Source organism: Salvelinus namaycush, chromosome 12 (genome assembly GCF_016432855.1).
Source record: "Salvelinus namaycush isolate Seneca chromosome 12, SaNama_1.0, whole genome shotgun sequence".
Lineage (NCBI taxonomy): Eukaryota > Metazoa > Chordata > Actinopteri > Salmoniformes > Salmonidae > Salvelinus > Salvelinus namaycush.
The window spans coordinates 23,818,272-23,844,332 of record NC_052318.1 but is presented as its reverse complement, the minus strand read 5'-3'; the positions used below and the strand labels follow the sequence as shown (position 1 = coordinate 23,844,332).

Sequence of the window (26,061 nt, the reverse complement as noted above, 5' to 3'; positions counted from 1 at the left end):
TAAGAATGATGGATGCCACTGTTCTTGGGGACCTTCAATCCTGCAGACATTTTTTGCTACCCTTCCCCCGATCTGTGCCTAGACACAATCCTGTCTCTGAGCTCTACGGACAAATCCTTCGACCTCATGGCTTTGTTTTTGCTCTGACATGCACTGTCAACCGTGGGACCTTATATAGACAGGTGTGTGCCTTTCCAAATCATGTCTAATCAATTGAATTTGTAGAAACATCAAGGATGATTAATGGAAACAGGATGCACCTGTGTTCAATTTCGAGTCCCATAGGAAAGGGTCTGAATACTCACGTAAATAAAAACGGCTTATTTTTTATTTTTTTTATACATTTGCTAAAAAAGAAAATTGTACACCTGTTTTGGCTTTCTCATTATGGGGTAGTGTGTGTAGATTGCTGAGGAATTTTTAGAATAAAGGCTGTAACATAACAAAATTGAGAGAAGGTCTAGGGGTCTGTACACTTTCCGAAGACACTGTAGTCAAGAAGTTGCCATCCTCTGTATATATATCCTCTGTATGTACTACTTTTCTTGGAAAGGGGAAACAAATTTGGAAATGACAGTGACTCATGTTTTCTTCAACTTAAGTGGTCATTGTTATCTCAGCTGTATTTGTTGCTATTCTTGCCGTTATAGAATCAAAATATCCATTCAAAATACTATACTTTTCAGCCAAGCAATGACACTTTCAGACAAATACATTAGTCAGCCAGTAGGAGTTGCATGCATGCCAGTCTGACAGCCTCTCCAGCTCCACAGAAACTGCGACAGAGAAATATGGAAGCCCTGGTGGTCAAGCACTTGAACTTGGCCAACCCAACCCCTCTCTGTGTGGCTGTTCGTGAATACTCACTGCTGGGAAGTCACTCAACACGTGGTAGGCTCGAATGTAGAGCTCATGCTGCAGGAGAGGGAAATAGACAAGGGGTGTTGATTAGAATTTCCCCTCCTCCCATGCCCCCATAAGTGGGCCTCAACACATCCCATGGTGTCCTGGCCTACAGTCCAAGAACAGAGAGGATGTTTAAGAGGATATAGCCTAGTCTTCCAATATGTCTCAAATGCACAACTGCTTAAATCCTGACTAGTTCCAATCAAATTGTATTAGTCACATGCGCCAAATACAACAGGTGTAGCCCTTACAATAAAATGCTTACTTACGAGCCCCTAAACAACAATACAGTTTCAAAAAAATACAGATAAGAATAAGGGATAAAAAAGTAACAAGTAATTAAAGAGCAGCAGTGAAATAACAATAGTGAGACTATATACAGGGAGGTACCGATACAGAGTCAATGTGCGGGGGCATCGGTTATTTGAGGTAGTATGTACATGTAGATAGAGTTATTAAAGTGACTATGCATAGATGACAACAGAAAGTAGCAGTAGTGAAAAGAGTGGGTGAAGGGGGGCACTGCAAATAGTCTGGGTAGCCATTTGACTAGATGTTCAGTAGTTATGGCTTGGGGGTAGAAGCTATTTAGAAGCCTCGGTACCACTTGCCGTGCAGTAAGAGAGAACAGTCTATGACTAGGGTGGCTGGAGTCTGACAAGTTGTTTGAGTGAATGGATAATATTACCACATCTTTAAAAAAATATATGTATTAAAAATAATTATGTACAGTCATTTGTGAATCACTGGTTATGAGTTGTTGGTAAGAGTGTCGAAACTACTAATATGAAATACCCCACACAAATGTTTGCTATTCTTATTTATTAGTTGGAAGGAGAATATTCTGAGACAATACATGCTTCTTTACGACACATTCCAGGCACCATTTCATTACACAACAGCACCTCGGTGCTGTGGGAGAAAAATCTAGGTAAAAGTTCATCCATTTTAAATACGCTTAGATGAGGTAAATAGGCCATGGGAAGGGAGGAGAGGACAGAGGGAGGAGTAGAAAAAGCTTAACACTGCACATGGCAGCTAGAGAACAAAGGAAAACCTCCAATGTCACAGATGGCCCATCAACTCTAGCTCTATAGAATAACTTTTAGTTCTCAAGCCAGAATGTTGTATGCTGATAGACTAATGACTTACTTGAATTGATTACAATTCCACAGGCATAGAGTGAGGGGCCATTGTTTGTTACATAATAAAGAGTGTGATTTACTGGGAGTTATATATACACACACACAGTTTACATACACTTAGGTTGGAGTCATTAATACTCGTTTTTTACCACTCCACAAATGTCTTATTAACAAACTCTAGTTTTGGCAAGTCGGTTTGGATATCTACATTGTGCATGACACAAGTCATTTTTACAACAATTGTTTAGAGACAGATTATTTTACTGTATCACAATTCCAGTGGGTCAGAAGTTTACATGTACTAAGTTGACTGTGCCTTTACACAGCTTGGAAAATTCCAGAAAAAGTAATGGTTTTAGAAGCTTCTGATAGGCTAATTGACATCATTTGAGTCAATTGGAGGTGTACCTGTGGATGTATTTCAAGGCTTACCTTCAAACTCAGTGCCTCTTTGCTTGACATCATGGGAAAATCAAAAGAAAATCAGCCAAGACCTCAGAAAAAAAATCGTAAACTTCCACAAGTCTGGTTCATCCTTGGGAGCAAATGCCAAATACCTGAAGGTACCACGTTCATCTGTACAAACAATAGTACGCAAGTATAAACACCATGGGACCATGCAGCCGTCACACTGCTCAGGAAGGAGACGTGTTCTGTCTCCTAGAGATTGACGTAATTTGGTGCTAAATGTGCAAATCAATCCCTGAATAACAGCAAAGGACCTTGTGAAAATGCTGAAGGAAACAGGTACGAAATTATCTATATCCACAGTAAAACGAGTCATATAGACATAACCTGAAAGGCCGCTCAGCAAGGAAGAAGCCACTGCTCCGAAACCGCCATTAAAAAGCCAGACTACGGTTTGCAACTGCACATGGGGACAAAGATTGTACTTTTTGGAGAAATGTCCTCTGGTCTGATGAAACAAAAATAGAACTGTTGGCCATAATGACCATCGTTATGTTTGGAGGAAAAAGGGGGAGGCTTGCAAGCCGAAGAACACCATCCCAACCGTGAAGCACAGGGGTGGCAGCATCATGTTGTGGGGGTGCTTTGCTGCAGGAGGGACTGGTGCACTTCACAAAATAGATGGCATCATGAGACAGGAAAATTATGTGGATATATTGAAGCAACATATCAAGACATCAGTCAGGAAGTTAAAGCTTGGTGGCAAATGGGTCTTCCAAATGGACAACCCCCAAGCATACTTCCAAAGTTTTGGCAAAATGGCTTAAGGACAACAAAGTCGAGGTATTGGAGTGGCCATCACAAAGCCCTGACCTCAATCCTATAGAAATTGTGGGCAGAACTGAAAAAGTGTGTGCGAGCAAGGAGGCCTATAAACCTGACTCAGTTACACCAGCTCTGTCAGGAGGAATGGGCCAAAATTCACCCAACTTATTGTGGGAAGCTTGTGGAAGGCTACCCAAAACGTTGGACCCAAGTTAAACAATTTAAAGGCAATGCTACCAAATACTAATTGAGTGTATGTAAACGTCTGACCCACTGGGAATTTGATGAAATAAATAATTATCTACTATTATTCTGACATTTCACATTCTTAAATTAAAGTGGTGATCCTAACTGACCTAAGACAGGAAATTTTTACTTGGATTAAATGTCAGGAATTGTGAAAAACTGTTTAAATGTATTTGACTAAGGTGTATGTGAACTTCCGACTTATATTATATATATATATATTATATATATATATATATATATATATATATATATATATATATAAAAATAAACACACAGTGCAACTATTTTTATAGCTTTATTTGCCATTAGTCAGCACCTCTAAATAAAATAATTTTCTCTGGGTGTGCGATAGCGCATGTTTTTTATTAAGAAGCCAATCACACAAAATATACGAAGCTAAGAGATGCAGCTTAGCAAATAAATGCTAGCAGGGTTTTATGTAGAGCTGGGAAAATAAACCGAAAATGATCGACACCGACCATACATTTCAGGCATTTTGCTAATATTGTTCATTACGATAAGTAGCCTATATTAGAAAATGTGAAGTTTGAAATGAAATAGTTTGCCAATATGGGTGATTGTTAATGGACCAATTGATGGCTACAACCATCAAACAAGTAGCAGTAGTTTAACGGATAGTAACAAAAACTGTGGTGCACATTAATGTTATAACTGTAAATAAACGTCCCTTTTTCAGGACCCTGTCTTCCAAAGATAATTCGTAAAAATCCAAATAACTTCACAGATCTTCATTGTAAAGGATTTAAACACTGTTTCCCATGCTTGTTCAATGAACCATAAACAATTAATGAACATGCACCTGTGGAACGGTCGTTAAGACACTAAAAGTTTACAGACGGTAGGCAATTAAGGTCACAGTTATGAAAATTAGGACACTAAAGAGGCCTTTCTACTGACTTTGAAAAACACCAAAAGAAAGATGCCCAGGGTCCCTGCTCTTCTGCGTGAACGTGCCTTAGGCATGCTGCAAGGAGGCATGAGGACTGCAGATGTGGCCAGGGAAATAAATTGCAATTACTGTACTGTGAGACGCCTAAAACAGCGCTACAGGGAGACAGGACAGACATCTGATCGTCCTCGCAGTGGCAGACCACGTATAACACTTGCACAGGATAGGTACAGCTGAACATCACACCTGCGGGACAGGTACAGGATGGCAACAACAACTGGCCGAGTTACACCAGGAACGCACAATCCCTCCATCAGTGCTCAGACTGTCCGCAATAGGCTGAGAGAGGCTGGACTGAGGGCTAGTAGGCCTGTTGTAAGGCAGGTCCTCACCAGACATCACCGGCAACAACGTCACCTGTGGGCACAAATCCACCGTCACTGGACCAGACAGTAGTGGCAAAAAGTGTTCTTCACTGACGAGTCGCGGTTTTGTCTCACTAGGGGTGATGGTCGGATTCGCGTTTATCGTTGAAGGAATGAGCGTTACACCGAGGCCTGTACTCTGGAGCGGGATTGATTTGGAGGTGCAGGGTCCGTCATGGTCTGGGGCGGTGTGTCACAGCATCATCGGACTGAGCTTGTTGTCATTGCAGGCAATCTCAACACTGTGCGTTACAGGGAAGACATCCTCCTCCCTCATGTGGTACCCTTCCTGTCGGCTCATCCTGACATGACCCTCCAGCATGACAATTCCACCAGCCATACTGCTTGTCAGTGTTCTGCCATGGCCAGCGAAGAGCCCGGATCTCAATCCCATCGAGCACGTCTGGGAACTGTTGGATCGTAGGGTGAGGGCTAGGGCCATTCCCCCCAGAAATGTCTGGGAACTTGCAGGTGCCTTGGTGGAAGAGTGGGGTAACATCTCACAGCAAGAACTGGCAAATCTGGTGCAGTCCATGAGGAGGAAATGCACTGCAGTACTTAATGCAGCTGGTGGCCACACCAGACACTGACTGTTACTTTTGATTTTGACACCACCCCTTTGTTCAGGGACACATTATTCAATTTCTGTTAGTCACATGTCTGTGAATCTTGTTCAGTTTATGTCTCAGTTGTTGAATCTTTGTATGTTCATACAAATATTTACACATGTTAAGTTTTCTGAAAATAAACGCAGTTGACAGTGAGAGGATGTTTCTTTTTTTTCTGAGTTAGAACATTAAGTTTATCGCTTCAATTCTAGCAATTTATTGAGATTTGGATTTTTGTACACATCGCCCAGCTCTAGTGTTTTGTAACAAGTGCATTCTCAATGAATGACTGTCAAAGATCAGTCTACACCGAGTACATCAAACATTAGGGGCACCTTCCTAATATTGAGTTGCACCCCCCTTGCCCTCAGAACAGCCTCAATATGTCAGGCATGGACTCGACAAGGTGTCGAAAGCATTCCAAAGGAGTGGTGGCCCATGTTGACGCCAATGCTTCCCACAGTTGTGTCAAGTTGGCTGGATGTCCTTTGGGTGTTGGACCATTCTTGATACACATGGTAAACTTGAGCGTGAAAAAACACAGCAGTGTTGCAGTTCTTGACACTCAAACCGGTGTGTTCAAAGGCATTTAAATATTTTGTCTTGCCCATTCACACTGAATGGCACACACACACAATCCATGTCTCAACTGTCTCAATTTGCTCAAGGTTTAAAAATACTTATTTAACCCGTTTCCTCCCCTTCATCTACACTGATTGAATTGGATTTAACAAGTGACATCAATGAGGGATCACCTGGATGCACCTGGTCAGTCTCATGGAAAGAGCAGTTCTATTCTTAATGTGTGGTATACTCAGTGTATTTTGATCGGCACATTGGCACTGACTCAATGCTGTTTCTGGCGCCCTCCTGTCCCATACATGTCCAATGATTGGAATGAGAGGCTCGTTCCGAAAGTCTGGCAAATCGCAAAGGAGCGTTACTACACCAGAAAGGTAAACCAGACATGTTGCCAAAGAGAGAAGCATCAGAGAGAGACCTCAACACCAAGAGGGAGAAAGGGAGAGAAGAAATTAATAAAACAGAAGGAACTCACAACTTGCAGGATGGTGGGGTTGCAGCCAATGATGAAGGGCAGACTGCGGAAGCCCTTGATACGGTGGGCGATCCGTACAGGCAACTCCTTGTGCAGGTACTTGGCACTGCTCTAGAGACACAGGATGAAAGGGTGAGACGCACACAACGTGGACAATACAGTGCAAGACAAAGTGATCTCAATGACTAGGCTAATAAAGGAATCCCCTTGAATTTTGAACTTCACTACCAGTCAAACCGGTTTTACACCAGAGAAAAATCTGACATCTTCAGATATGACCCAGGTTATTTAAAGTAGTATAGTCTTATCTAGAGGTCGACTGAATAATCGGAATGGCCGTTTAATTAGGGCCAATTTCAAGTTTTCATAACAATCGGTAATCGTCATTTTTGGATGCCGATTATGACCAATTATATTGCAATCCATCTGTTACTCGAGTGCAAGCTGCAAGAAGCCATGGTAAATTGCTAGCTAGCACTAAACTGTTCTTTTAATAAATCAATCAATCTTAACAATCACTAGTTAACTACACATGGTTGATGATATTACTAGTTCAACTAGCTTGTCGTGCGTTGCATATAATCAATGCGGTGCCTGAAATTGTGTCACTTCTCTTGCGTTCAGTGTAAGCAGAGTCAGGGTATATGCAGCAGTTTGGGTCGCCTGGCTCGTTGCGTTCAGTGTAAGCAGAGTCAGGGTATATGCAGCAGTTTGGGTCGCCTGGCTCATTGCGAACTGTGTGAAGTCCATTTCTTCCTAACAAAGACCGTAATTAATTTGCCAGAATTTTACATAAGTATGACATAACATTGAATGTTGTGCAATGTAACAGCAATATTTAGACTTAGGGTTGCCCCCCGTTAGATAAAATACAGAACGGTTCCATATTTCACAGAAAGAATAAACATTTTTTTTTCTCGAAATTATAGTTTCCGGATTTGATCATATTAATGACCTAAGGCTGGTATTTCTGTGTTTATTATAATTAGGTCTATGATTTGATATTTGATAGAGCAGTCTGAGCAGCGGTAGGCAGCAGCAGGCTCGTAAGCATTCATTCGAAACACACTTTCCTCCATTTGCCAGCAGCTTTTCGCAATGCTTAAGCACAGTGCTGTTTATGACTCCAAGCCTATCAACTCCCGAGATTAGGCTGGCAATACTAAAGTGCCTATAAGAACATCCAATAGTCAAAGGTCTATGAAATACAAATGGTATAGAGAGAAATAGTTTTATAATTCCTCATGTTAAAAGGAACCACCAGCTTTCATATGTTCTCATGTTCTGAGCAAGGAACTTAAAAATTAGCTTTTTTACATTGCACATATTTCACTTTTACTTTCTTCTCCAACACTGTGTTTTGCATTATTTAAACTAAATTGAACATTTCATTATTTATTTGAGACTAAATTGATTTTATTTATGTATTATATTAATTTAAAATAAGTGTTCATTGTTCATTCAGTATTATTGTAATAGTCATTATTACACACACACACACATATATATATAAAATTTATTTTAAAAAATTAAAAACGGCCGATTAATCGGTATCGGCTTTTTTGGTCCTCCGATAATTGTTATCGGCGTTGAAAAATCATAATCGGTCGACCTCTAGTCTTATCAAATGATATTTCCAGTGATAGAGTGCTACATGTAAACCTTCTCGCAAGATGACATTCGTAAAGCAGCATACGGTAAAAAGACAGATGTCGGACAAATTGTTTACTCTATAGACCACTTTAAAGTGTGTATAAAGATATATCACTTATCAAGTAATCTTCAAGGCAGTCATCAATCACGAATACAAAGCATGTATTAGGCCTAATATGATGAGAAATAACCATAAAATATGCTACAATGACTGGACAGAGTGGTCAATTACCAGGATGTGGTGTCCATCTGGAGACTTCCCAGCGTAGAGCAAGGTGGCTGGTGTCAGTCGGACTGAGGCCTGCGGAGAGAGGAGAAAAACAGTTTAAGAAATCCACTTAACCAGGCCTACAATATTAGTGGACACAAGCAGACAACTCTGTTGTGATTTCATTAGATACGGATAACGGACACAATAACCCAATCTCCCAAGAACAATGAGTTTACCCAACAACATATTTTCTACCTTTGGCATGTGAAGTGCATGTGACTGTCAGCAATCAAATTTTTTACATTTTAGTCATTCAGCAGACGCTCTTATCCATAGGGACTTACAGTTAGTGCATTCATCTTAAGATAGCAATGAGGGAACAACCACATATCACAGGCATAGAAAGTACATTTTTCCCTCAATAACGTAGCTGTCAGTAAGTAGAGTCAGCGCTAGAATGGGGGGGGGGGGGGGTCAAGTGCAAGTTCTGGTTAAGTGTATGGGGGGAGGGTCGAGGTGAGATGGACTATTGTTTAAAATACTGTTTGAAGAGGCAGGGTTTCAGATGTTTTGGGAAGATGGGCAGGGACTCTGCTGTCCTAGCTTCAGGGGCAAGTTGGTTCCACCGTCGGGGTGCCAGGACAGAGAATAGCTTGGACTGGGCTGAGCGGGAGATGCCCTCCCATAGGGGTGGGAGGGCCAAGAGACATGAGGTATGGTAGAACGGAGTGCTCAGGTTGGGGTGTAGGGTTTGAGCATAGGCTGATGGTAGTTCCTCTTACTGTTCCATAGGTAAGCACTATGTTCTTGTAGTGGATGTGAGCTTCAACTGTAACTGATTGCAGTGTGTTACTGAGAGAGAGAGAAACCCTTACCAAGTCACCTTCAGTATGATGGTAATCACAACTAATTACATCTAGGTGTTATTAAAAAAAAATTCTGAACAACATTTTTAATCACACATTAGGAATGTGACCAAAATAGCTTTTTACCACCTGAGAAACATTGCCATGGTGCGGCCGTTTCTCTCAGGCTGATACAGAGCGACTCATCCATGCTTTATTACTACTGTAATGCTCTCCTGTCTGGTCAACTCCAAAACATACAGAATCCTGCAGCACGGGTACTGACCAAGACAAGGCAGAGATCACACATTATGCACTGGCTGCCTGTGAGTTTCAGAATTAATTGTAATATTCTTCTATTGGTTTTAAATCAATCCACAATTGTGCACCGCAATACATGTACCCAGTAGGTCACTCAGGTCCTTTTAACTATCAGCCTCTGGAATAGCCTGCCAGAGAACCTGAAGGGGGCAGAAACTGTGGACATATTTATAAAAAATATATTTTAAAAATAATAAAAAAGAGACCTTAAAAAGCAATATTTTTTTATTTTTGCTCAAATTCAGTTTGTGTCATTCTTTAGTTTTTTTTATCATATGTTTGTTGTGTAGTAAATATGAGGTTCTCTTCTCATTCCCCCCCCCCTGTAAAGCACATACAATACATGTCTGAAATGTGCTGCATATATATATATATATATATATATATATATATATATATATATATATATATATATATATATAGCTTGTTTTTATTTTGATCTGTAGCATGACATTGGCTTATGCTACTTCTATCCTTTTTGAATTTACTGTCCTCATTCCTGACTAATTTCTGTCGAGGTTAATTTACTGACCTTGGATTGACCCTTGTGTCTATACCCATGTTGTTCACTCCCACTAATCACAAACGATACTAGCGAGGTAGTTAAATTAACAAATCTATATTTTAATAATACCTAAATTAGGCTATAACGTAATCAAGTCTGGCACTTTTGCTGTTATTTCACATGGTGGTAGTTACAGTTGCTTGCTACTTTAGCTAGCAGAATATCAACCCCAAGGCAATGCACGAGTGTATACATACATACGTTACAAACGTTCTTACCAACGATTCTAGCTAACCATATGTGTTCTCACCAGCTACTGTAGCTAGCTAGTTACAGCGGTGCCATTTACGCTGGTTAGCTGAGCTAGCTAACGTAATCTAGCTAGCTCCTAAGGCCAGTGCTGCGGTTTAGTACTGCATGGGCAAGTTTGGTTTACAGAATTTCCTTACCTTTTCTGCCGAGACATCGATTGCAGACTGGTTGTAAAACGACGTAACGGTTTTGGACCTCTCTCGTGCCAGTTCTGTATATCCCTGTATTGAAGATGTTGAACGAAATCTTTCGCTGTCTGTCGAGGTGGGGGTGATTGTTTTCGTGATGGGGGCAAGCAAAAGCCTGCTCACCCTCGGGCTCGTGATAGTACCACCACAGCCCAGCATCTCAAACGCAGTACCTGTCACTCTGCGACGCATTTTGAAAATCAATTAACAAGAACAGAGTCCTGTTCTGAGATTGTTTAAAATATTTACTGTCTCAACAGGCCATTATATTAGGTCACCCTTGCACTAAAACACGCTTACAGCCTCATGAAGAGTACAGAATGGTCTTTTTATGAAGAGATTGACCAGTCTGCAACAGTGTTAGTCAGAAGACGTGTTGGTTTAACCAATCGCAGAGACGAGAGGCGGGAATAGGGTATTTCCACTCCCACAATTTACTGGTAACGTTACTGAGGGAGCAGGAAGAGCACACAATGTTCTTTTCCATGTCAAAGGATGTTTATAAAACATGTTTATATATATATACACTGCTCAAAAAAATAAAGGGAACACTAAAATAACACGTCCTAGATCTGAATGAATGAAATATTCTATTAAATACTTTTTTTCTTTACATAGTTGAATGTGCTGACAACAAAATCACACAAAAATGATCAATGGAAATCAAATTTATCAACCCATGGAGGTCTGGATTTGGAGTCACACTCAAAATTAAAGTGGAAAACCACACTACAGGCTGATCCAACTTTGATGTAATGTCCTTAAAACAAGTCAAAATGAGTCTCAGTAGTGTGTGTGGCCTCCACGTGCCTGTATGACCTCCCTACAACGCCTGGGCATGCTCCTGATGAGGTGGCGGATGGTCTCCTGAGGGATCTCCTCCCAGACATGGACTAAAGCATCCGCCAACTCCTGGACAGTCTGTGGTGCAACGTGGCGTTGGTGGATGGAGCGAGACATGATGTCCCAGATGTGCTCAATTGGATTCAGGTCTGGGGAACGGGCGGGCCAGTCCATAGCATCAATGCCTTCCTCTTGCAGGAACTGCTGACACACTCCAGCCACATGAGGTCTAGCATTGTCTTGCATTAGGAGGAACCCAGGGCCAACCGCACCAGCATATGGTCTCACAAGGGCTCTGAGGATCTCATCTCGGTACCTAATGGCAGTCAGGCTACCTCTGGCGAGCACATGGAGGGCTGTGCAGCCCCCCAAAGAAATGCCACCCCACACCATGACTGACCCACCGCCAAACCGGTCATGCTGGAGGATGTTGCAGGCAGCAGAACGTTCTCCACGGCGTCTCCAGACTCTGTCACGTCTGTCACGTGTGCGTGTGAACCTGCTTTCATCTGTGAAGAGCACAGGGCGCCAGTGGCGAATTTGCCAATCTTGGTGTTCTCTGGCAAATGCCAAACGTCCTGCACGGTGTTGGGCTGTAAGCACAACCCCCACCTGTGGACGTCGGGCCCTCATACCACCCTCATGGAGTCTGTTTCTGACCGTTTGAGCAGACACATGCACATTTGTGGCCTGCTGGAGGTCATTTTGCAGGGCTCTGGCAGTGCTCCTCCTTGCACAAAGGCGGAGGTAGCGGTCCTGCTGCTGGGTTGTTGCCCTCCTACGGCCTCCTCCACGTCTCCTGATGTACTGGCCTGTCTCCTGGTAGCGCCTCCATGCTCTGGACACTACGCTGACAGACACAGCAAACCTTGCCACAGCTCGCATTGATGTGCCATCCTGGATGAGCTGCACTACCTGAGCCACTTGTGTGGGTTGTAGACTCCGTCTCATGCTACCACTAGAGTGAAAGCACCGCCAGCATTCAAAAGTGACCAAAACATCAGCCAGGAAGCATAGGAACTGAGAAGTGGTCTGTGGTCACCACCTGCAGAACCACTCCTTTATTGGGGGTGTCTTGCTAATTGCCTATAATTTCCACCTTTTGTCTATTCCATTTGCACAACAGCATGTGAAATGTATTGTCAATCAGTGTTGCTTCCTAAGTGGATAGTTTGATTTCACAGAAGTGTGATTGACTTGGAGTTACATTGTGTTGTTTAAGTGTTCCCGTTATTTTTTTGAGCAATGTATATACAGAATTTATTTGGCATAGTCAAATCACATGCAAAGGATTATGCAACAAATTAAGTTAGTCACCAGTTGAGCAAAATAAAGAAAAAGAAAATAAGAGCCTCTACTCTGTTTCTCTCCATGTAATTTGTGTACCATGATGATATACATTGAATGAGGTCAATTGCTCAAACACCAGTGAACACATTTAGGTTTCCCCCTCGAATAGATACACTGAAATTACAAAAGTGTTGGCCTATGTATGTATACCAAGAATGGAGTTACAAGTGGGAAGGTGGTATTTACCACATACAAATAGGAAAAATTGAATTGACGGCCCTCCAACTGGTAATTACTTGTGGGAAACTCATCTATCATCTCTGCGCTCCGACATGCTGAACTCTGATGTCACATATTAAGGAAAAGACCTCATAACAGCAATTCCGGCAGTTAAATGTAATAAAACATGTATAAAAAGCAATCTATTCATGTTTTTTTGAAAACTATAATTTATTTGCGAGCACAATAGCTGTACTTTTAGTGTATGGTTGCCTCAGCTTGTTTTTGTTTTTTTACCATTTCTCAACGAATTCCAAGCATGTGTATGCATCCAATTTCACAACCGGCAACTACCACCTTCCCACTTGGTTATCAACGCAGCATTATGCTGGTTTTCACAAGCAGCTCAATTCTGATCTTGTGCCAAATTATTAGCAAAATATCTGATCTTATTGGTAAAAACTCCAATTAGTGGCAAAAGATCAGAATTGGGTTGCCTGTATAGCCGCATACAAAAACACACTACACAATTGAAATTTAGAACATCAATCCCATTTAATGTGGCAGATGTTCTTAATGTAACTCATATCCACCAACACTCAAAAAGGCCATAATAATCTGCATGTACAATCATGCATTGTGGTTGAAACAGTTCAAACACCCATTTGCTTTTTTCATACGTTTCCATGTCAGTGGATAAACTGATATTGTATGTATAATTTTGGGGAATTTAAAATAAATTTTAAAAAAAGTAAAAATTTAAAAGAAAAATCACAGACATAATCTAACTGAATAGTAAAAGTACAATTAGTAGTTGTAAAAAAATTGTAAAAATGCAAATACATCTGATCTGTACAGGCATCACACATGAATTTCAGTATATGTATATTCTTATTCATCTTCAGTACAATTAATATATTGTTCTTATCTTGCCATGAGGTAATCTCTGCATCAAAATAAACTACATCTAATAGATGCTGGCGAGGAGGGGAGTTAAAATTGGGGCTGGTACGTTTAAGCTGAGTGGTAAGGTGAGAAGTCAATAGTAGAGAGTGAGGTCAAACAAAAAACAGAAAGGGGCCAAGTCCAAGCCAAAGCCAATTCCCAATAGCATTGAATAGCTTCCTTTCCTTACTGAACATCACTGCCTTGAAAGGACAGTCTTGATAGGTTGAAGTGATACTAGTAAAATCTACCCAGTATTTACACCCATCAGTGAACGTGAGAAAATATGTTTGGTCCTCAGGAAGACTCCGTTCTTATCCACACCACTGCCATGTTCTTGTCGCTGAGGGCCACCAGGTATCTAAGCTCAGGGTCCATGGCCACACTGTTGATAGCGGGACCTTCCACTGGGCCCTGTCCTTTCCTCACAGGTAACGGCCATGCCAGGATCTGCAAAGCCCCAAACGGCTCATTAGTAGGTAATCTAATTACATAGAAAACATTCGATGACACCCAGAATATAATTTCAGTGAGAAATTATGACTTAAGACTGACCGGTTGTAGACTAGTGGGAAAGATGAAGGGTGCCATAGCAGAGCCTGTCAATTGCCCACCATGAGTGGCTCAGGGTTTCCGTTAGGAAAATATGGCACCGGACGTTTGCCCGGGAGCACTTTAAATTTACCAGACATTTGTGAAATTTACCAGACCCATATGCATTGGGTGCGTAACCTGATTAGGGCATCCACCCATGGTTTTCAGAATGACAGAAATCACATTTAGATTATGGCAGGGCTTCTCAAACGCCATCCTCAGCACCCCAAGAGATGCACATTTTGTTTTTTGCCCTAGCACTACACAGCCGATTCAAATAATCATCCAGCTTTGATCATTTGAATAAGCTGTGTAGTGTTAGGGCAAAAAACAAAACGTGCACGGCTTGGGGTCCCGAGGGCCGAGTTTGGGAAAGGCTGGATTATGGTAATCCTTATTAACAGAACACGTAAGTCGAGGATGCAACGATGTTCTTCTTACCAAATTCTGATGTGCACTTTGAAGATGTTAGAATAACTGTCCACATTTACTTTTCCTCAGCAAACATGACAAGTAACAGACAGCAAAATCACTAGCCTAAGTAAATCTACTATCCCCCATAGTAGAAAAGTTGACCTATTCTATTGGTCAGCTTGTCAAGAAAGAAAAAGCCAGTTCCAAAACAGATTCTGAGACAGTTGTGGGACGATAGATCCCAAATTCATACAACCAGTAGACCTAGGATACATAAAACAAACGTTAAAAAGCAATGAGTCTAATGGAACAGATCAGAACATTGAGCTTAAAATGTTGATTAACTATTATTTCTTCACATTATAATAACAGCAACAAGGCAGTAGGTTATACGCAAATGTTTGTTCCATAATGCAATTCTCGGGAAAACAACGTTGTTAAAACGGCACAGCACATTCGAGTGGTTTCATGTGACAAGAAGAAAATATCCATTCGAAATTTAGAAAGAAGGAAGATCTAATATGCAACAACGACCATGGGTTGCTAATATGACTAGGATTGTGCCTTTGGCACAAGATGCCTCATGTAAAATGTACTGTGTCCGTAAAATGTATATAGGTTCAGAACTTTTGTAAAACAGCACGGTTAAAAATATATGGCAAACAGAAATCAAACTGGATGGACATCAGAAATAGATGAGGTTGAGAGTAGAGGAAGGACAGGACTAAAAACAAACTAAATATAACTATTGTAAAATAGATTGTGTCCGTAAAATGTATATAGTATGTATAAGCTGGAAGTAGAAGCCAAAGTGTTGTTGTTCATTAGTTTATTCCAATTATAGGAGGGGTGGTAGGGTTAGTGGAAAAATAATAAAAGGAAAATATATATTTTTTAAGATATGTATATATACAGTACCAATCAAAAGTTTGGACACACCCACTCATTCAAGGATTTTTCTTTATTTTTACTATTTTCTACATTGTAGAATAACAGTGAAGACATCGAAACTATGAAATAACACATATGGAATCATGGAGTAACCAAAAAGTGTTAAACAAATTAAAATATATTTTATATTTGAGATTCTTCAAGTAGCCACCCTTTGCCTTGACGATAGCTTTGCACACTCTTGGCATTCTCTCAACTAGTTTGAGGTAGTCACCTGGAATGCATTTCAATTAACACACCTGCCTTGTTAAAAGTTATTTTGTGGAATTTCTTTCCATCTTAATGCGTTTGAGCCAATCAGTTTTGTTGTGACAAGGTAGGGGGGTATATAGAAGATATCCCTATTTGGTAAAAGACCAAGTCCATATTATGGCAAGAATAGCTCAAATAAGCAAAGAGAAACGACAGTCCATCATTACTTTAAGACATGAAGGTCAGTCAATGCAGAACATTTCAAGAACTTTGAAAGTTTCTTCAAGTGCAGTCTCAAAAACCATCAAGCGCTATGATGAAACTGACTCTCATGAGGACCGCCACAGGAAAGGAAGACCCAGAGTTACCTCTGCTGTGAGGTATGAATGTGAGGACACCTTCATTAGAGTTAACTGCACCTCAGATTGCATCCCAAATAAATTATTCACAGAGCTCAAGTAACAGACATCAACATCAACTGTTCAGAGGAGACTGCATGAATCAGGCCTTCATGGTCGAATTTCTGCAAAGAAACCACTAAAGGATACCAATAAGAAGAGACTTGCTTGGGCCAAGAAACACGAGCAATGGACAGACCGGTGGAAATCTGTCCAAATGTGAGATTTGTGGTTCTAACCGCCGTATCTTTGTGAAACGCAGAGTAGGTGAACGGATGATCTCCACATATGTGGTTCCCACTGTGAAGCATGGAGGAAAAGGTGTGATGGTGCTTTGCTGGTCTGTGATTTGTTTAGAATTCAAGGCACACTTAACCAGCATGGCTACCACAGCATTCTGCAAGTGATACGACATCCCATTTGGTTTGCGCTTAGTGGGACTATCAATTGTTTTTCAGCAGGACAATAACCCAACACACCTCCAGGCTGTGTAAGGGCTATTTGACCAAGGAGAGTGATGGAGTGCTGCATTAGATGACCTGGCCTCCACAATCACCCGACCTCAACCCAATTGAGATGGTTTGGGATGAGTTGGACCACAGAGTGAAGGAAAAGCAGCCAACAAGTGCTCAGCATTTGTAGGAACTCCTTCAAGACTGTTGGAAAAGCATTCTTAATGAAGCTGGTTGAGAGAATGCCAAGAGTGCGCAAAGCTGTCAAGGCAAAGGGTAGCTACGTTGAAGAATCTCAAATATAAAATATATTTTGATTTGTTTAACACTTTTTGGGGTACTACTTAATTCCATATGTTACTTCATAGTGTTGATGTCTTCACTATTATTCTACAATGTAGAAAGTAGTAAAAATAAAGAAAAACTCTTGAATGAGTAGGTGTGTCCAAACTTTTGACTGGTACTGTATATACAACAAATATATGGGGGATAGAAAATGATGCAGACAATTACATTGATGGAAGCTACAATCAATCTGCAATATTAAAGCTGATCTACCACCCAAAAAAATGTAAAGAAATATAAATAAAAGGTTTGTGCCTTTGGCTACTAGACAATGAAAGAAAGTTGATAAAACAATTGCCTCCACAGATATGGTCTGACTTTGGCTAGGCTATTTTGAAGCAAGGTAAGACATGCCTCATAATATCTATTGAAACCTTCAGGTTTTAAACAATTAAGTATGTTTTCAAAATGCATATTGCCTCCATCTTATTGCAAGGTGGTGTGTGACACCCTGATGAAGCCTGCTTTCCGTTGCCTATGCATTTGGTATTTGAGATGCTGTAGCATCAGCTTTACAGACATTTTCTGCTCAAAGGCTCTCTGTATGCTGTATACGAGATAAATAATATACATCAGGAATATACTGTACACACGTGACAATTTAATTTCACTAAATTATGCAAATTAACATACAGACCAATAAGCATGACCAGGATTTTTTTTTCTCCATCGACTGGTAATTCCATCAATTAATAGGCTAAAAAGCATTATTATTCCACAAAGGGATTTTTTCTTCTTCTCCCGGACAATTGACTGGTTAACAGAAACCCTGGAGTGGCTCAATATTTGGTTCAATATGGCTCAAGTTAGATGGTGACCATCTTTCCCATTCATTTAAGATTGAGACATATAGCTGGATCTACACAACAGATGGCTAGGACATGGATAATTACCTTGGGTAACCTGTACCCCCCACAATGACTCGGTACCGGTACCCCTTGTATATAGCCTCGGTATTGTTATTTTGTGTTACTTTTTACTTTAGTTTATTTAGTAAATATCTTCTTAACTATATCATGAACTGCATTGTTGGTTAAAGGCTTTTATGTAAGCATTTCACAGTAAGGTCTACACCTGTTGTATTCGTCGCTTGTGACAAATAAACATTGATTTGATTCATCTCAACAGTAGACCACATTTAAGGTCTGAAAACCTCTGTAAAATATTATTTTGGAGTAAACTATAATTTTAATAAGTCGTTTCACTAATAAGTACCTCTGTGGCAGGAATTGCTTTGCCACTCCTAAAGTTGGCCTTGAGGAGGTCTGTTACATGGTACATCCACAGTCTCCCTCTTTCGTCACCACACACCACGTAGCCTTTGCCTAGGAAAGAAGAACATACGCTCTCATTCACATTAAACTGTTTTATACAATAATGGTTTTGATGAAAACAATTTTTCTATATTCTTTCTTAGTCAACGGTTGTGGGGGTAATGCCTTCAATTGTGCCTTTATGTCTGTATTAGAATTTTAAGACTGTGGGTTCGATCAATGCCATTTACACAGTATGGTCTTGACTGAAAGAGTGGATGTGGAACATGCTATGACATGCTGTGTTGTGACATGTTGCCGTGTTGTTGTGACTCACTGGGGCAGGTGTTGAGGGACAGGTAGGGGATGTCCGTGCTGGACCACTGCAGCTCCGCCAGGATCACAGCACATATCTCCTTCTTCTTCTTATTATTATTGGGCCGCTGGGCTCGCGTGTCCTTCCAGCTCCACAGGTAGATCGAGCCCTGCATGTGGCTCTTAGAGGCTGAGAGAGATAGAAAAGATGTGGACAAAGTGAGGAGGAGGAAAGGGAAAAAGGGAAAGGAGAGACGTGGAGAGAAACGAGAAGGGGAGGGATGATTTCCAGGGTTAGCGCTTGTAAATGGACAGGCTCATGCTAGATTTATTCGAATTACATCAAACCCAATATCCCCTTCTAGGGATCTATAAAGTTGATTGAATCCCAGTCAAGTCAAATAAAATCTGCCTAAGTCATAAAAGACAATCTAATAACAGGGCCAGTGTCAGATCAAAACAGGAGCAGTTGACACACCGACGACATCGTTTGTGAGGAATCCCAAGCCATCGATGGTGTGGTAGTCATGGTCCTTGTCCTTCTTATACACAGGGAATGTGATCTCCATCTCCTCAGACCTGTAGAGGGAAAAGAAGACCGTGAGTTGACGCTCAGGCAGCAGTCCAACTTTCAATGTCTCTCCACGCAGGCACACACAGACAAAGACAAACAAACTACGGATCATCACCTTTTCTTGGGGTCTTTGTTGAGCTGGATGTTGTAGCTGTGGAGCCCCCCCTCACAGGCAGCAATGAGGTGTGTGTCTGGGGTGGCAGGGGGTAGGCAGAAGTGCAGGGGTGTGGAGGTGGTCTCCAACACCAACAGCTGACTGTTGGGCCATAAAATGTGTTAACACCAGGGCAGAGACATCAGACATCAAATACTCTGAGCATAATGACACGAACAAGTGTCCACTTCGTTACCATTGTGATACATTTCGACTCAATACTTGCGAACCAAATTCATTTGCCCACAATATCAACAAAAAACTGATATAAAGCACCGTCAGAGTAAACTCACGTGACTTTGAAATTGTAGTAGCTGTCCACTCCGCCAATGTCCCACATTAATATATTTTTATCGTACGACCCAGCTGGGGGAAAAAAGAGAAAGTTTGAACGAGGGAGCATACATACAACATATCACATTACATCACACTCATTTAGCATATGGACCTCATTTGGACTTCAGGTCCAGAGTAAAGTACCACCTCAGTACGTGCAGTTTGGCACCTTGTGACCCTTCTATTGGAGTATGGAACCTACAACCACGATGTTATGCTCCAACCAACTAAGCTTATGAGACAACAAAATAAAATACACTGAACAAAAATATAAACAACATGTAAAGTATTGGTCCCATGTTTCATGAGCTGAAATAAAAGATCCCAGAAATGTTCGATACGCACAAAAAACGTATTTCTCTGATTTGTTTACATCCCTGTTGCGAAGCATTTCTCCTTTGCCAAATTAATCCAGCCACCTGACAGGTTTGGCATGTCAAGAAGCATATTAAACAGTATGGTCATTACACAGGTGCACCTTGTGCGGGGGACAATAAAAGGCCATTCTAAAATGTGCAGTTTTGTCACACAACCCAATGCCACAGATGTCTCAAGTTTGAAGGAGCGTGCAATTGGCAAGCTGACTGCTGGAATGTCCACCACAGCTGTTAACAGAGAATTTAATGTTCATTACTTTACCATAAGCCGCCTCCAACTATCTTTCATAGATTTTGGCAGTACGTCCAACCGGCCTCACAACCGCAGACCACGTGTAACCATGCCAGCCCAGGACCTCCACATCCGGTTACTTCAACTGTGGGATTGTCTGAGACCACCCAGAAACCATCTCAGGGAAGCTCATCTACATGCTAGTCGTCCTCACCAGGATCAAATGCTGACTTTCAATTGCCACTGGCACGCTGGAGAAGTGCTCTTCACGGATGAATCCTGGTTTCAACTGTACCGGACAGACGGCAGAGTGTATGGCACTGTGCTGTTTGCTGATGTCAACGTTGTGAACAGAGTGGGGTTATGATCCAGGCAGGCATAAGCTACGGACAACAAACACAATTGAATTTTATCGATCCTGAGGCCCATTAACGTGCCATTAATCCTCTGCTATCAGCTAATGTTTCAACATGATAATGCACGCCCCATGTCACAAGGATCTGTACACAATTCCTGGAATCTGAACATTTCCAGGTTCTTCCATGGCCTGCATACTCAGCAGACATGTCACCCATTGCAAATGTTTGGGATGCTGTGGATCGACATGTACAACAGCGTGTTCCAGTTTCCGCCAATATCCAGCATCTTCACACAGCCATTGAAGAGGAGTGGAACAACATTCCACAGGACACAATCAACAGCCTGATCAACTCTATGTGAAGGAGATGTGTCGCACTGCATGAGGAAAATGGTGGTCACACCAGATACTGACTGGTTTTCTGATCCACGCCCTTACCCTTTTTTTTCTCTTTTTTTTTTTTTTAAAGGTATCTGTGATCAACAGATGCAAATCTGTATTCCCAGACATGTGACATCAAAGATTTGGGCCTAATGAATTTATTTCAATTGACTGATTCCCTTATATGAACTGTAACTCAATCAAATCTTTGAAATTGTTGCATATTTTTGATCAGTGTAGAAGATAAACAGGAAGTGGCCACTCACTGAAGAGCAAGTTGCCCTGGCGGGGACTGAAGCAGAGGATGGAGAGGGCTTTGCGGCTTGCTCTGAACTCTCCGTACGCCATGTTGGCTCTGGGGTGAAGCAGTTTCACCAAGCCTCGCTTCCCCCCTGCCGCCAAAATACTGCAGGGCCGCATGCCAACGTTGCCCTTCCGTGACATCAGCACAGTTGACCATGCCAGAGAGAAGAACTCCTGAGGGGTGGAATCATAAATTAACATTTTAATCCCCATTAATTCACCATAATTTTGTTTTCTAACATGGAATGTGCATGATAAACAAGAACATGGTGGGATAAAGTATGATGTTTTCTACCAAGCTAAATGGCCCTATCAGGAAAAATGGTACATGCACAGAAGCAGGACTGACCTCACCAGGGACCTTATACTTCTTCATAACCAGTCCCGTCTCACAGTCAATCAGGCACACAGACTCTCCTCCACACGTTGCCACAATACGGGTCGCACCTTTCACATCTACAACATGACAGGGAGAAGAACACAGGGTTTGCTAGAGCAGATTATTTTTAACACCGTTTCTGTGGAGCTTATCATGATTGCATGTTACTCCAACTTATACTCTCAATTTGCTTATAACCACCCCCCTCCAAAACACATTCAGACAGTCGTGAAGAGGGCACAACAAAGCCTATTCCCCCGCAGGAGACTGAAAAGATTTGGCATGGGTCCTCAGAAGGTTCTACAACTGCACCATCGAGAGCATCCTGACGGGTTGCATCACTGCCTGGTATGACAACTGCTCGGCCTCCAACCTCAAGGCACTACAGAGGGTAGTGCGTACGGCCCAATACATCACTGGGGCCAAGCTTCCTGCCTTCCAGGACCTCTATACCAGGCGGTGTCAGAGGAAGGCCCTAAAAATTGTCAAAGACTCCAGCCACCCTAGTCATAGACTGTTCTCTCTTCTGCCACACAGGAAGCGGTACCGGAGGGCCAAGTCTAGGTCCAAAATGTTTCTTAACAGCTTCTACCCCCAAGCCATAAGACTCCTGAACAGCTAATCAAATGGCTACCCAGATGATTTGGCTAGTCACTTTAATAACTCCACCTACATGTACATATTATTATTACCTAAATTACCTCAACTAACCGGTGCCCCCACACATTGACTCTATACCGGTACCCCCTGTATATAGCCTCGCTTGTTATTTTACTGCTGCTGTTTAATTATTTGTGACTTTTATTTTCTATTTTTTTACTTATCCATTTTTCACTTCATACTTTATTCCCCTTCACTTCTTAAAGCATTGTTGGTTAAGGGCTTGTAAGTAAGCATTTCACTCTAAGGTCTACACCTGTTGTATTCGGCACATGTGAAAAATAAAATTTGATTTGATTTGAGACCCCATTGAAGGACAGGACAGTACTCACCTCCATTGTAGTCTAGCGGGGGCTGGAAGGAACAGGCCCACAGCTGGGTGCTAAAGTCATCAGGGCTGTCCCGTTTACTGTGACACTGCAGGACGTGAAGAGGCTGCAGACTCACTGGCTCCTGTAATGAATGCTAGGGGAGATGGAGGAGAGGATAAGGGGGGTAGAGTGGACATGGTGGGGGATGTATTAATGTGTGGGTTCCTGTGTTAATCAATGAAAAGCTAATGGCCACATGATGAGCAACCATCAAGTCTCCAGCTAAAGTCACACCGTATCTTTATTGAGCGTAGTACTAGTATGTGCTATACCAAAATCAAACCAAGACTAGAAAATCATACCTGAGACTTGGTGCAGATTACTTTCCCAGGCGTCTCTTTGACCTCTGTGGACCGCTGTTGCCTGGCAGACTTGCGAGTCCGTTTGGCCAGTGGCATGTCTTCTTTGGACTGATGTTGCTTCTCTCTCAGGCCGTTCCTGGGGGTCACCAGGAGTTTGGACTTGCCCCTAGTGGGGGTGGCTGGGATCTGTGCTGCCTTATGGGTCCTCGCCGTGGTGCTGATGGGCCGTTCTGCCTTATGAGGGATGCTTTGCAGACGGCTTGACCTGTGTGGGCTGTCCTCGGCTTGAACACTTGCTCTGGCTATTTTCTGAGGGTTTAGGGTTACGTCGCATTCGACAGCTGAGGCGGAACGCTTCCTCTTGGCTGGGAAAGGAAACCTCTGAAAACATGGGGAAAATCTATCTTATCATAAAGGAAAGGTACACAATTAATCTAAAAGTTTTGTTAAAGATTTGTCCATAAACGTGATCTATTTACCATCTATTACAAATATTTATGATCCAAACACAGCATTTGGAACATGACCTGCTTAAATAATAACAACCCTTTGAACATAAACTCTATGAAAATAATTCAGAGCCGGATGCTTATAGCAATGAGTATTGAATCCTTACAAAGTTCTCCTTTGTATCAGCAGGCTCCTCTGTATCTCTGTACTCTTTATTTGGCTCGGTCAAAGAGCGAAGGTGCTCTTTAGCTATCATCTCCACCTAGAAACCAATGAAACAATGTCAGAAACCAGTGAGAGAATATACATGGTTCCAGTTGTATAAAATCATTGTCCTTATAAGGAAAAGAGAAATGTAATAAGCAGTTAAAACCTACCCTCCATTTTGTGTAGTCAGTCATAGAGCTGGGGCCATATTTCACCTTATGACGCACCGCATTGACAAAATCCCTCTCCACAATGGCTAGTTTCTCTGCTGTTCGGCAGTCAGGGAGTGAAAAGCTGGTCTCCCACAGCGCTAACACCTAGAAACCAAAGAATTCAACAGAATTGGTCACTACTTTGTAGCAAATTATGCATAACAGTGCTTGTTTGATGAACGGCACAAACGGTTATTAGGTAATTACTATTTTTATCAGTTAATTTCTAGAGAGAATAGCAGGTAAATGGCAAACTATAATAAAGCGCAAAATGTTTTGGAATTAATTTGAACACAGTGGCTCATACCCTCTTCCTGAGGTTCTCACTGTTGACATAGCGTATGTGGTTGGCTGTAGTGCTGATATCCTTCCCATTGTAAAACCTCAACTTGGGCAGGAGGATCATCAGCTTGTAGTTGTCACTGACCTGCGAGACACAAGCATTAGCAATGCGTTCCAATGGGCAGTCATTGTTTGTAAAATGGAGATATATGAGAATGACTGACAAATAGCATACTGAAAAGGTGACAGAAATGACAGAATTGGTAAACCAGAGGGTAAACAAAGAAAGAGCTTGAGAGTTACAACTCTATGAGAGAAAAACATCATACATTAACAATGACTGAAGGCAGAATTAAAGGAGAAAGTGGAGCAGTGGATCCTCACAGTGATGTAGAGGTTGTCCTCCATCCTGAGATCCTCCAGGGTGGTCAGTGTGTCCAGAGTGGTGACATCTTCCATCTCATTGTTGGTCAGGTCCAGAGAGCATAGGGAGGGCAGGAAGAGCCCGGAGGGCATCTCCTTAAGTCTGTTCCCAGACAGGTCCAACTGTTCCAGACAGCGAAGGCGAGAAAGCAGGGGGACAGGCAGGTCACTGCTCTTCAGACCGAGCTTGGAGAGACTTTATGGGGAAGCACTGGGTCAGTACTAGCAACACCAGATAAAATGGTAAAATAGACATGCTTGGCCTACATAACAATTTCTCTAACAAGGTATTCAAGTAGTTCTGCTCTTCCTCAAAAACTGTTCCCATTGGATTGAGACAAAATACATATCCATTAAAACAGACTTAACATGGTCTTCAGACATACATTATGCTGTGACAAAGCCATTCTCCACTCCTAGTTTGATAACATTCCCAAGTCTACAGAGGAACCAGCCTTTACTTACTTTAGTGTCTTTACTTGTTCCAGTTTGGTGTTTTTTGGAGTGCATTTCTCCAGCAGTAATTTCTCTGTTATTTTCCCCATGGCTAGTCTGTACAAGCAAAGAGTAAAAGTAAGCAGTGTTCAGCTAGTTTGGCCATATATACGTATAAATGTATGTATGGTCGCAGACAGCTAGGGGCGTGACTATCATCTGCAGTAGGTGATCGAAACTTGAACGTGAGAAACCCCACGATGAGTAGAACGATAATGTGGAAGTTCGAGCAACATAGATTTGCATCACTGTTTAACGTCTGTACTTTGCAAAGACAATTAGGTGTGACAAAATTGACAAAGGTCGCGCATCCATTAACTGTTGATTACGTGTTTATTTTGTTACAACTAACTCGTGTGAAACTGGTCACAATACTATCGAAAACGATAGCTGCCAGTATTTACGCTCATGCTACGTTGCCACTCAAGCTCATTGATATTCAAATAATGTCAGGAATTGCGGTTATAACTATAATTATGCTTTAATTATGACTAAAGCAGTTAATTCAACTAGATTACTTATATTTAGTAGTATTAAACTATACGTACCAGAACACAGTAGCACCTCTGTAACTTTCCCTCGAAATAATTGACAAGGCAGTCACATGGGCATTCATCAACTTTCCATCCGGTAAGAGCCAGAGAGCCGCCATATTGAGTGTGGCAAAGTATATTTTAAAAAACGATGAAGAACCATTTTAAGGTAGTAAATAAAATAGAACATCTCCAAAAAATAATTTACCTGAGAAGATCCTGATAACATCAGCGACATCCCTTTAATTAAACA

At 41.7% G+C, this 26,061-nt stretch overlaps 2 protein-coding genes across 2 annotated transcripts in view; both read right to left on the bottom strand.

The window, feature by feature from the left end:
* Positions 1-10,919, bottom strand: part of bckdk (branched chain ketoacid dehydrogenase kinase) — a 46,401-nt gene extending 35,482 nt beyond the window's left edge. The window contains exons 1-4 of the mRNA XM_039005360.1: positions 10,518-10,919; positions 8,419-8,487; positions 6,534-6,644; positions 868-915 (exon numbers count right to left, since the gene is read on the bottom strand). Of these exons, the coding sequence (XP_038861288.1) occupies positions 868-915; positions 6,534-6,644; positions 8,419-8,487; positions 10,518-10,760 (471 nt within the window). The 5' untranslated portion in view covers positions 10,761-10,919. The remainder of the gene's footprint in view (positions 1-867; positions 916-6,533; positions 6,645-8,418; positions 8,488-10,517) is intronic.
* A 1,921-nt stretch (positions 10,920-12,840) lies between these two features.
* Positions 12,841-25,861, bottom strand: lrwd1 (leucine-rich repeats and WD repeat domain containing 1). The gene is made up of 16 exons (XM_039005359.1): positions 25,824-25,861; positions 25,246-25,332; positions 24,742-24,976; positions 24,383-24,502; positions 24,034-24,180; positions 23,823-23,918; positions 23,207-23,587; positions 22,866-22,998; positions 21,844-21,950; positions 21,458-21,668; positions 19,801-19,873; positions 19,469-19,609; positions 19,258-19,358; positions 18,802-18,969; positions 18,427-18,536; positions 12,841-14,315 (listed from the first exon to the last, which is right to left on the bottom strand). Exons 2-16 carry the CDS (start codon positions 25,323-25,325, stop codon positions 14,163-14,165), a joined length of 2,256 nt encoding a protein of 751 aa, XP_038861287.1. The 5' UTR covers positions 25,326-25,332; positions 25,824-25,861; the 3' UTR covers positions 12,841-14,162.
* Between the last annotated feature and the right edge of the window lie 200 nt (positions 25,862-26,061).